Source organism: Hyla sarda, chromosome 2, assembly GCF_029499605.1.
Source record: "Hyla sarda isolate aHylSar1 chromosome 2, aHylSar1.hap1, whole genome shotgun sequence".
In the NCBI taxonomy this organism is placed as follows: domain Eukaryota; kingdom Metazoa; phylum Chordata; class Amphibia; order Anura; family Hylidae; genus Hyla; species Hyla sarda.
The window spans coordinates 25,892,811-25,905,959 of NC_079190.1; the positions used below are offsets into that span (position 1 = coordinate 25,892,811).

The following is a 13,149-nucleotide window of genomic DNA, read 5'->3' on the forward strand; positions in this document are numbered from 1 at the left end:
AATACTTGCCAAGAAGGGAATTAATAGGGCGAGAGTAGAGCCTTACAGGGGAATTGTTTACCCCCGCCTGCTAAAATGGACAATACATTTTTCCCTTCCACCTTTTCAAGGAAAGTGTTACTCGTCCTAAAAAGGGTGGCCCCACAAAGGAACCTCTCTCTATTTCCCACCTCAGCTACTATTCTGATCCTGCCACCCGCCTGATGCCACACATCTGACGCCAAGTTCTCCTTTTTTCACCCTCCTTCGTCACCGGGTACTGGTATTGCCACCCACTGCCCCACTATGTCACCGGGTAATTTTCAGGACTTCTGATGCTGCTGATGCCACCTTCAGGCTGTCTCATACTGCCACCATATGTTCTCCTCATGCTGATGCCAGCTCCAGGCTGTCTCATTCTGCCACTATGTGTTCTCCTCCTGCTGCTGCCAGCTCCAGGCTGTCTCATACTGCCACCATATATTCTCCTCATTCTGCTGCCAGCTCCAGGCTGTCTCATACTGCCACCATATGTTCTCCTCATGCTGATGCCGCCTACAGGCTGTCTCATACTGCCACCATATGATCTCCTCATGCTGATGCCGCCTACAGGCTGTCTCATATTGCCACCATATGATCTCCTCATGCTGATGCCGCCTACAGGCTGTCTCATACTGCCACCATATGATCTCCTCATGCTGCTGCCACCTCCGCGCTGTGTCATTCAGCCACTATATGGTCTCCTCATGCTGCCGCCACATCTAGGCTGTGTCACCTGTCCCCTTATGTATACAAATTTTCTGCCTTGTGTTATACTGTAAAATCTATATAAGAGTATTAATGCTTTAATAAATGTTAACATGTGATCACCAGTTGTCATGTGAGTTGTCATGTGAGTGCAACCCTGTGAGGAATCAGTGACCTAAGGGTGACCTTAAAGGTGACCTATGGGACCCCTCCTAGTCTCCCTCATATAAGCACTGGGTGGAGCTAGCTCTCTCTTATGCTCTTTATTTCCAGTTAAGTATTTGCTGTGGTCCAGTGCAGTCAAGTCCTAAGGCCTCCTTTGGCTCAATGGTAATCTTCTATCCGGTAGTATAACAGGATACAGCAATTTAGGCATGTGGTCCATTATCAGTGATAGCATTATTCTGGTTATTTGTATTCAGTTTATGTGTACTTGATTACACAACATCAAGGTTGTATACCAAGCTATTGGCATATACTGTAGGCACACCATATTGTTTACAAATACATACAATAGATAATCACCAATGTGTACCAGTGATTGGTCTAAAAAGGTTCCCTGATGAACCCGGTTGAAAACAGACAGGGGAAACGCGTTGGAACAGGAACTGTTTACTATTGCAATTAACTGTAATTTTTTTTTACTCAGAAATTGATAGTCAATTTCTTTTTCTGATTATCTTGTATTATTGATTGTTATTATTTTCACAACATTGCATATAGCCGCAGGAGTACCAGGATGGAGTATTATTGATCGTTCTGATCGTTCGATCGGTCTCTTGTCTATAGCTTTTTCCCTCACTCTATTATAGGCCATGGAACGTCACGATGGTTGAGGCCATCCTGTTAAGGAGGTGGGTCCCTCAAAAGGTAGGGACAGCAGGGGATTGAAAGTTTAGTGGTAGACTGCACTTTTCCCTTATTCCTTCTATAAATATTGACGTTTTATCATCTGGTCATTAAGGGGCATCTTCCTATTTATCCATCTCAATCAGACCCCCTAGCCTATCCTCACCTCATCATTTAGGTCTTACCTATCTCTCTAGTCCTGGCTCCTTACGACTTATGTCGAATTGTTATTTTTGGGTGTGGTAGTATACGCTTTTTGCTGTGGTGTTTTTTTGAACAGTGATTTTATGAATTAGTATTTATTAAAAGATAAGTCTTAACTTGTCCTTTATTGTGAATACTATGGATATAATATTGACGGTGATTTCCTGAATAGTAAATTGGTCACATATTAGTTCCTGACCAACCATTGCAAAGTCCTTGGCCCCATGCTACTCTCCTGGGGAAACGGGTGGAACTACACTGGTTAGAACTATTTGAGGTCTAGATTAAGCCAGAGCCACATGTGTCCCTCAGCTCCACTTTCCTGAGGAGACCACATCTATTGGTCCCAGGTTTGATAATATCAGCCATACCTCACATATAAACCACATGTCTCTTGTCTAGTCTACAATCAAATAGCTGTTCCTAATCCCTGTTCCAGTCCACCCTGCAGAATTCTGCTACATTTCAGCCCCATGAAGGAGAATCTCGTATTTTAAGAGAGAATAGTACTGTGCAAGGGCCTGACACTGGCCTCATTTGGGCCTATGGTCCGGTCAGTGCTGCTTGACTCCTCTATCACTTCTATTTCCGATTATCATGTCAAATTGCTGCCTAAGAGTAAATAACGTGGAATCCTATATTTTGCACCATGGTGCAAATCCTATATTTTGCACCACCGAGACACGTGTCATCAGAGAGCACTTAGACAGAAAAGAACAACCTTAACTTCAGAAGCTCATAAGTACTGAAAGGGTTAAGAATTTTTTTTTAATAGAAGTAATTTACAAATCTGTTTAACTTTCTGGAGCCAGATATATATATATATATATATATATATATATATATATATATATATATAAAGTTTTCTCCTGGATAACCCCTTTAAAGCTACAGCCCTGTATCCTCTGATGCGGCTTATTAAGGATTCTGCTCTCATTCACATAACATTGCATTCTCCTCCATCCCGTGAATTCCTCTAATACTCGTGTATGAGGCGACATTGTCTAATGACACGTTTACGGAAGGACAGATCTATTCACTCACCGCTGCAGGTCTTGTTGTAGATCTGGTTGTCCTGTGAATATCCTTTTAATTTGCACTTGAACTTGTTTTGCCAAAACTCCTGGAACCAGGGATTGCGGAGATTGGTCTCCGGCCGTAGCTGCAGGTAATAATCGTCAAACCATTTCACATCAGGAGACTGCAGTTTGATGGTTATTCCTCCGGCAGCCTCTTGCTGATAACTGTCTGTCACATCGTACCTGTCGGCCCAGCCATCACTGCGGAGATAAATAACAACGATAAATCCTCCACGTTCGCAATTTCTTACGGAAACGTGATTGATGTTCTTATCTGCTGAACATTTTTATAATAGCTACTTTATTAAATCCCACATTGTTCCCTTAAACCATAAAATTATCATCGCTGCGTCAGGAAGAAAAAAAATGAAAAACGGATTTTACGTTTTTTTTTATTTAAAGGGCAAACTCACTCAGTGTTATCATTTTATGTTGTGGATGACTGGGGCGGAGGAGACCACGCCCCACAATTGGTGGTGATACTCCCAAAATTGCACTAAAATTGGCCACCACTTGTGGTCTAGGTTTCCTTCCCAAGCAGCTGAGGGGTCAAGTTCTGGTAAAAAAAAAAAAGCAGGAACTCACCTAAGATTTCCATTCAAGGGCTGCTAACGGGAACAGTGTTCCTGCTGTGGAAAAAGTGCGGGAACTCAGTTCCTTTGCGTTCCTGCCGGACCTGAGCACTGGGCAGCTGCAATGAGTGACCATTGCCTTGGGCCTTGTACACACTGAGAGTTTTTAGTCGGATTCCATGTGGATACTGACTTAAATTTAGTTTCAAGACCCACATCAAATCCACGACCCATGGTTGATTAAAGGGGTACTCCGCTGCTCAGCATTTGGAACAAACTGTTCTGAACAATGGAGCCGGCGCCGGGAGCTCGTGATGTCATATCCCCGCCCCCTCATGACGTCACACCCTGCCCCCTCAATGCAAGTCTATGGGAGGGGGCGTGACAGCTGTCACGCCCCCTCCCATAGACTTGCATTGAGGGCATGACATCATGAGGGGGCGGGGCTATGATGTCACGAGCTGCCGGCTCCAGCGTTCGGAACAGTTTTTTCCAAACGCTGAGCAGCGGAGTACCCCTTTAAGGGGGGTGAAACTCCTGAAACGTTACAGCTGACGTGTTAGTAGACAGCTCTCGGGGTGGCATCTCCATGTGCTCTAGGATTTATTCCTCAGGCTGGGATTCCAGACATCTTTTAACCTAAAAGAAGCCAGAAAAAAACTGCCCCGATTTTTCACTCCCAAGATGCTATTTTGTGCCTTTTTTTTTATTTTCCAAAAATAGTTGAAATTCAAAATACATATTACTTTTTTTTTACCATGGAAAAGAAAAGCCATACCATAAAAATGCTGTGATTTTGGAAAATCAACACTGAGCCTAAAAGTGCCACAAAAGTGTGAAAAAATGCCATGTGACTCCGACATTTCCTATTTCTCTGCTGAGTACCAGCCAACATCTGGCTGCAGCATTTTTGGCCCCCAAAAACACCACAAGGCAAATATGTTTTTTTATGGGCCCAGTGGAATCCAAGTTGAAATGCCAAAACAACCAAAAGGTTTGCTGTGGGGATTTTATCCTGCTCTGGACAGTTCCTGACATGGACTGAAGTGTCAGCAGAGAGCACTGTGGTCAGACTGGAAAGAACTAAACAACTTCCTCTGGACCATACAGCAGCTGATAAGTACTGGAACGATTAAGATTTTTAACTAGAAGTAATTTACAAATCTGTTTAACTTTATTGACCAGTTTATTTGAAAACATGTTTTTCCCCTTCAAACCTTGTGCACTGTGTATTTTACTTTAGGAAATTCCTGCTCCTGTACTTATTTTCCCAAAATGATTCCCAAAAAATTATCATATAAAAACAGATTTTTTGTGTAAAATCAAGAACGAATGTGAATTGTGCCAAAACTATTCGTTCATCTCTGATGCTAACCAGATTCCAACAGTGAGAAACATATCCAGTATCTATACCTATATATCTGTACCTATTTTTAGGGTTTGATCCAATCTACAATCAATGATAATAAGTTCAACATTAAGGGGTACTCCGGTGGAAAACTTTTTTTTTTTTTTTAAATCAACTGGTGCCAGAAAGTTGAACAGATTTGTTAATTACTTCTATTTAAAAAAAAAAAGCAAAATAAATCTTAATCCTTCCAGCACTGACTAGTTCTTTTATTTTGAATTTCCTTTCTGTCTGACCACAGTTACCTCTGCTGACACCTCTGTCCATGTCAGGAACTGTCCAGAGCAGGAGAGGTTTTCTATGGGGATTTGCTCCTACTCCGGACAGTTCCTGACATGGACAGAGGTGTCAGCAGAGAGCACTGTGGTCAGACAGAAAGGAAATTCAAAAAGAAAAGAATTTCCTCTGTAGTATACAGCAGCTGATAAGTACTGGAAGGATTAAGATTTTTTTTTAATAGAAGTGATTTACAAATCTGTTTAACTTTTTGGTACCAGTTGATTAAAAAAAAAATTATATATATATATTTCCAGTGGATTACCCCTTTAACTTTTCCTCTATCCCTTGTGATACCCCCCCCCCCCCCCCCCTCCACTCCCAAGGAATTAATAAGAAAATTTGATTTGAACAATTCTGGGTCACTAGAATTACACCCATTACTGGTATTCAATGGCCCTCACATCCCAATATCCTGGCGGTAAGCAGGTGTTCTGTGTCTGGACCAGCTGTGAGACATTATCCATAATTGTATTTAATTGGAGTCGTGGCGGTTTATTATGTTTTTCTGGAATAATTACAATATAATAGAATTAGTCGCAGAGCGTAATATGAATGCACAAATAGCGAATACAGCGTCCAGCATGGGAAGAGTTAAGGGGCTCGTCTTACTGTACTGAATGCTGCTCACCTTGAGACTGGCTGAGGGATCGAGTAAAGTTGTATCATTAAAGGGGCATTCCGGGCCAAAACTTTTTTTTATATATCAACTGGCTCCGGAAAGTTAAACAGATTTGTAAATTACTTCTATTAAAAAATCTTAATCCTTCCAATAGTTATTAGCTTCTGAATTTGAGTTGTTGTTTTCTGTCTAACTGTTCTCTGATGACTCACGTCCCGGGAGCTGTGCAGTTCCTATGGGGATATTCTCCCATCATGCACAGCTCCTGGGACGTGACATCATCATTGAGCAGTTAGACAGAAAACTTCAGAAGCTGATAACTATTTGAAGGAGTAAGATTTTTTAATAGAAGTAATTTACAAATCTGTTTAACTTTCCGGAGCCAGTTGATATATATATAAAAAAAGGTATTGCCTGGAATACCCCTTTAATTGTGAGGTCTGGTGGAGATGCTTTTCTTCCCTATAGGGTTACCAGTGAGTGTGGCCTGATGTCCACCAGCAATTGGAATAGGGGACTGTGCAGAGGAGAAATGGTGAAAAGTTGTATCTCAATGGGAACTCCCATTATTTTATCTGTTTTTTAAAGGGGTACTCCAGTGGAGAACATTTTTTTTTTAAATCAACTGGTGCCAGAAAGTTAAACAGATTTGTAAATTACTTCCATTAAAAAATCTTAATCCTTCCAGTACTTATCAGCTGTTATATGTTCCAGAGGAAGTTGTGTAGTTCTTTCCAGTCTGACCACAGTGCTCTCTGTTGACACTTCTGTCCATGTCAGGAAATTTCCAGAGCGGAAGCAAATCCCCATAGCAAACCTCTCCTGCTCTGGACAATTCCTGACATGGACAGAGGTGTCAGCAGAGAGCACTGTGGTCAGACAGAAAAGAAATTCAAAAAGAAAAGAACTTCCTGTGGAGCATATAGCAACTGATAAGTACTGAAAGGATTAACATTTTTTTAATGGAAGTAATTTATTTACAAATCTGTTTAACTTTCTGGCACCAGTTTATTTAAAAAAAATAAATAAAATTATCCGCCAGAGTACCCCTTTAAGAAACGATGGGTGATGGCAACTAATAATAACTCTTTATTTATGTAGCGCACACAGATTCTGCAGCACTGTACACTCAAATTGTATAAGTACAACTCAACTATATTCACTAAATTCCCCATGTTTATTAAGGTTATTTCCGTTCCGTTGTGGCTCCTGGTTGGTTATCATCCCTTAGATATACAGGACCAATATATACGGAATGGGCGCTTTAGTAGAGCCCTCGTGGCCCTTTCATGATTGGATCTTGTATAAACATAAGGCCGGGATGCTTCACAAAATCCACTGATCAGTTTTATGTGGATCAGAGTCAGAGGGAGATCACATTTGATGGGAAAATCCATTGACTTGGAGAGAAGCCTGGTCGTTGGGGGGGATAGAGTAGCCTGGGCTAGGATCTTAAAGGGGTACTCCACCCCTAGACATCTTATCCCCTATCCAAAGGGGGTCCCACCATTGGGGACCCCTGCGATCTCGGCTGCGGCACCCCAGACATCCGGCGCACAGAGCGAACTTTGCTCCGTGCCGGATGACTAGCAATGCAGGGGGAGGCTCGTGACATCATGGTCATGCCCCGCTCGTGACGTCACGGCCATGCCCCCTCAATGCAAGTCTATAGACTTGCAATAAGGGGGCGTGGCCGTGACATCACTAGGGGGGCACGGCCGTGACAAGCCTCCAGCGCTCCGGCACTGCACCCGACGCTCTAAACGAATGCAGGGTGCATCAGGGAGATCGTGGGGGTCCTCAGCAGAGGATACCTTTGGATCCTTTGGATAGGGGATAAGATGTCTAGTGGTGGAGTACCCCTTTAACTTGTGGGGTTTTCTTATACAATAGTGTGGAAAGTATACAGAGGGTAATGTGATTGAGGTAAAACATAAAGCCAAAGGGGATTCTATGGGCAGAAACACCTCATTGAGGGAATCAGTCAGGATTCAATCTGAGGAAAAGACGGGAAACAGCAGCCGAATGCAATGCTGATGTCTGACTTATGTGTTGGAACCCACAACTCATCGCTCCATGTCCAGATGGACATTTCTAGAGCCATTTGGTGAGATTTGGGGAGATTTATTAAAACCTGCAAAGACAAAAAAGTTGATCAGATGGATCCAGATCTCTGAGGCCACCATGTTGATAGAAGAGTACAAATTTGGCACAAGTAGTATGAATCAATGACCATCTTCTGTCTGGTGTGAACAGTTCAGACTGGTTGAGACAGCGCAATGGAGTGGGAAATGTTTTCTTTTGGCACACATTGGGTCCTCACACTAGTGGGTTCACACTAAGTTTTTACAATACAGTTCCGGTATCAGGTTTTTTTGATGAAAAATGGATGAAAACTGTATGAAAACGTGTTTACAAATTTTAAAAACGTGTTTACAAATTTTAATCCGTAAACGGTCTGAAAAATGATGCCCAGTATAGAATCTCTGGGACGAGGTAGAATGGACTGTTTAGAGAATGCCAGTACTTCCACCTTCGAGCGAGCCCATTCACATGGGTCAATATTCCTGCAAATCGATTCTATTATCTAGCGGACTCTACACCACAACGAACTGCTGTCATTCTGAAGGTCAAAGGTCTATATTCTGTCTACACCAGTGGTCTCAAACTGTGGCCCTCTAGATGTTGCAAAACTTCAACTCCCAGCATGCCCAGACAGCCAACGGCTGTCCGGGCATGCTGGGAGTTGATGCTTTGCAACATCTGAAGGGCCAAAGTTGAGACCACTGATCTAGACCTTCATGCCCCCTTTTGCCCCATCAGTCCACTCACTCTGCATAGATAGGGGGAAAGCCTTGCCACACTGTTTAGCCAATGGGCCTTAGTCTTCTTCAATCTCTTGCCATTGAGAACCAGTTTTTTTCATGGTGGCTCCAAGCAGGCCTGCTGTTCTGCAGTATTTCCAACAGGTCCCTCTAGCAATCCTTGTGGTCACTACCGCACACTGCCTCACTTCCTTGTAATGTCAGCGCTCTGGCCAGACACGCTGGCCTTGAGCGCTCTCCTGTCATGTCCCCGCTGCTGGCGGGGCTGGGATTCGCATCGCAGGAGGCGCCCGCATGCGAGTCCAAGCCCGTCACTCACCTCCCTGGTCTTCCGTGTTCTCAGCCCCGGCAGCTCTTATATTTAAAGGGCCAGTACGTGAATTCACCTGCATCTTCTGTTATTAGTATTACTTCCTCCCATGCCGGAACTTTGTTGCCATAGTGCCTGAGAGAAAGCTTCTGTGTTCCATTGTTTCTGTTATCCATGTACCTGACCCTTGTTCCTTGGCCTTACGCTATTACTGTGTCACCTGTCCTGTCCATCAGTTTTCCTGACCACATCTTGTCTGTATCCTTCTGTGCCACGCTTCATCCCAGCAACCTGTGTGGACGGGTCGTGCCAGGGCTAGTGACCTGAGTGCCGCCTGCCACAGCAAGACCATCCCGCTTTGCGGCGGGCTCTGGTGAAAACCAGCAGCACCTTAGACTCCGCTCCTTGGCACGGCTCACGTCATCATCCCCACAGACCCAGAGGATCCACCACCTGCCGTGACCCTTACATTCCTCTTGCCATCCCATCCTATGCTTTTTTAATTGTGTGATGTCAGAGCTGTTTGCTCTGAGCCAATCAGATGTCTCCACCCTGATGCTCCCCCTCTCCTCTCACACCATGAGTCTCACTCAAACAGTGATGGAGATAAACTGCAGCTGCATCCCCCTCCTATCCCTCCTTTTTGTATTAATTTTGCTGTTTTGTTTTACTTTTTTTTTTTTAATGGCTGAACTTTCACTGAGGGCTCATATATGCTTATGTACTGCTAATTTATTTGAATATGTCTTTACAGGGGTTATCCAGGAATAGAAAAACTGTGCTAATTTCTTTCAAAAACAGCTGCACGTCTGTCCCCAGGTTGTGGGTGGTATTACAACTTGGCTCCATTCACTTTAGTGGAACTGAGCTGTAGAACCAAACCCCACCTGGAGACAGACGGGGAGAGGTTTTTTGTTTTGTTTTTTAAAGAAATGAGCTCTGTTTTTCTATTCCTGGATAACCCCTTTAACTACAGTCAACCTTTTTAGTTTTTGAGTAGAGTTTTCCCACTGCCTGCAACATCTCTGTGGTGCAGGTTATTTAGTGTAAATTTCAGCACAGGGTGGAATTTCTTTTTTTATTAGCATTTCTTTTAAGGTTGTGTAGCATCTTTCAGGCTTTTAAGCTATAGCCTGGAAGACTTGCTCGTCTGCAGTCTTAGCACGCAATGTGAATTCTTTGATCTTGTCAATACGACATTAATTATGGGTTTGGTGGAATTGGCTCGCAGCATCTTCATTTACTTTGCAGAAGTTTTCCAAAAAGTTCTCCTCAGATTGTAAATCGACACATTTAATCACCTTTTATTAAAACGTACTGCAAAGTGTATGCGAGAGTCTTCTATACCAACCTTCTATTATTTACATTTTATTCATATTCCAGGATGTGCAACCAGAGATAAGAGGATCAGCAAAAATAAACTCCACTCACTTTTGTTTATCTGACAGGCAAATTTCCTATCATGAAGCCACGCATCTTTTGTATGAAAGAAGAAAGGCTGAAATAAGGATCTGTAACAAAAAATGTTTTCCATTGTAGTACTCCTTCAACTAGCAAGTCATGATAATGGATTCAATTTGTGTAAAGAGAAATTGGAGTTGTTAATTATATTTGTGGAAAGTTTAGGGCCAACACATCTGGACATGGCAGCAATACGGAAATAATACATGGACATTAGACGATCCCTGACTGCCAGAACAGGTGGTGCTCTTAAAAAGTCAATTTCCGCTCTGACAAATTGAAGCGGCATCTACTCTATGGTGCTTATATACCTTAATAGGCATATGGACTGAGTTTGTCTGACGTTACAGGATCGTAAGTTTAAGGAAACCAGTGTGGCAAGACATTTTGTTGAATGTGGCCAAAGGGTTAACAAATTAAGGTGGGTGATTTTGGAAGGAGTCTGTGGGACCTATCATTGTTGGTTTTCCTATCCCATGAAGACCGGGCAAGGCTGGGTACTCAGCTTATACTACATATATCTGGTCAGACATTACAAAAATATTTGACAAAAAAAGAACAGGATCCAGCTCCCAAAAATTTGAGTTAAAAGTCCCAAATTTTATTCACATGTTTAAAAAATGAATGAAAACCAAAAATAGTATAAAAGCATAGCAGAAACTCTGACGCGTTTCGAACCATATGGTTCTCAATCATGGCACAACAAAATGAGCTACATGCATCCTAAATATACTGTAGGTAAGTACTGACTGAACTAGCCCTCCTATGACCTCCGGAAGTGTGATCATGACGTAATGCACCTAGTGCACCTGATAGAATAATTTAAGTAACTTAATAATGACTTTTTTTTATTACAAAAATATGGAGCTCTCTAATAGAATTAACTAGTCAACTTCTATAAAGATAGGCCAGAACACCTTAGTCATAGCGTTCAACCTTTCCGATCCCCCTCCCCTGCCATTCCAACAGTGTCAGGACACGGGTGATCAGCGCCTCATGGTGATGTTGCGACACCCAGGAAATGCCTGATCAGCCAATCATTTGCTGAGGCGTTTCAGCACTGTGGCCAGTGATTGGCTAATGTATAGAGCCTGGGTTCGGCCTTCTTCCTAGTAGCGGGGCTGAATACATCGCACTGCCACTCAGCCTATCACCGGCAGAGGCAGGTCATCAATATGGCCGATTAGCTGAGCTGCAATGGGACATATTCGGCCCCAAAAGCAGGAAGAAGACCACACTGGAAGAGAGAGTAATACCAGCGGCAAAGAGGGAGCGGCTAAAAGTAAGTTGGAGGTAAGTTAAAGGGGTACTCCGCCCCTAGACATCTTATCCCCTATCCAAAGGATAGGGGATAAGATGTCAGATCGCCGCGGTCCCGCTGCTGGGGACCCCCGGGATTGCTGCTGCGGCACCGCGCTATCATTACAGCACAGAGCGAGTTCGCTCTGCATGTAATGACGGGCAATACAGGGGCCGGAGCATTGTTAAGTCACGGCTCTGCCCCTCGTGATGTCACGGCCCACCCCTTTCAATACAAGTCTATGGGAGGGGGCGTGGTGTGGCGGATGCTATGGACTGGCCCGCCCGTTCCCCAGACGGGCGGGCCAGTCCGGGACATCATCTGGGACATCATGTCTCACTCCATCCACCAATGCCACATTTCACCACCGACTGTCCAGGAGTTGGCGGATGCTTTAGTCCAGGTCTGGGAGGACATCCCTCAGGACACCATCCGCCACCTCATCAGGAGCATGCCCAGGCGTTGTAGGGAGGTCATACGGGCACGTGGAGGCCACACACACTACTGAGCCTCATTGTGACTTGTTTTAAGGACATTACATAAAGTTGGATTAGCCTGTAGTGCGGTTTTCTACTTTGATTTTGAGTGTGACTCCATATCCAGACCTCCATGGGTTGATAAATTTGATTTCCATTGATAATTTTTGTGTGATTTTGTTGTCAGCGCATTCAACTATGTAAAGACAAAAGTATTTCATACGATTAGTTCATTCATTCAGATCTAGGATGTGATATCTTAGTGTTCCCTTTATTTTTTTGAGCAGTGTATTTTAATCAGAATTTTCGTCCCACCCCCTATGCCTCTCGCATCCGCTCTTGGGTAACACACATCCTATGTTATTGAGGTTAATGAACGCTCTCATTAGGCCGGAGCCCAGTCTATTATGCTTTCCAAAATCTGTTCCCAGCCTACATGATTATTCTGGAAACTGCTGTTCTGCCCACATGTAATGGCTCCTTTGCCAAATCTCTGACTAATAGTATTTTATGGGTTATTTTCGGTCCGGGCTCCTCTTATAGGCGCAGTCATCATTATTCTTAAGGATTGAGGTTCCTGTAATACTTTAATGGATGTTGATGGTCGGTAAATGATATTAAAACATCCTTGAGCGACAGAAAAAGCTACATGTAATCTGTGCCTGAGACCGGAGAGATAAATCAGATATTGGGACTGGAATAAAGGATCAGAGATCATCCGTGCAGAGATTTTGAAGTGACAAGAAGAAAAAAACATATATAGCATTTAGTGGTCACATAAAGTGGTTGTGTAGTGTCCTAGTTTTCAGTTAAGAGGTTTGCATTATGCATAAAATGTGTTTAAAGTTGAGTTGTGCAAATGTGTATTCTGCACTCCCGCGATCTCCTGCACGGGGCCACGGCTCTGCTGCGGCTATCCCATGCAGGAGGCATGCCGGCCGCAGAATGACATAACTCCTCCATGTAGTTCTATGGGAGAGGCGTGGAGGCAGCGTTCGTGTGGAAGAATGATCTGGTTTTATCCTTCATAAAAGATAAGGA

At 43.5% G+C, this 13,149-nt stretch overlaps 1 protein-coding gene across 5 annotated transcripts in view; it reads right to left on the bottom strand.

The window, feature by feature from the left end:
- GRM5 (glutamate metabotropic receptor 5) overlaps nt 1–13,149 on the bottom strand; it is a 349,284-nt gene that overhangs the window by 92,033 nt on the left and 244,102 nt on the right. For all 5 annotated transcript variants that reach the window (XM_056561402.1, XM_056561403.1, XM_056561401.1 and 2 more), the window contains exon 4: nt 2,824–3,059. In XM_056561402.1, the coding sequence (XP_056417377.1) occupies nt 2,824–3,059 (236 nt within the window). The remainder of the gene's footprint in view (nt 1–2,823; nt 3,060–13,149) is intronic.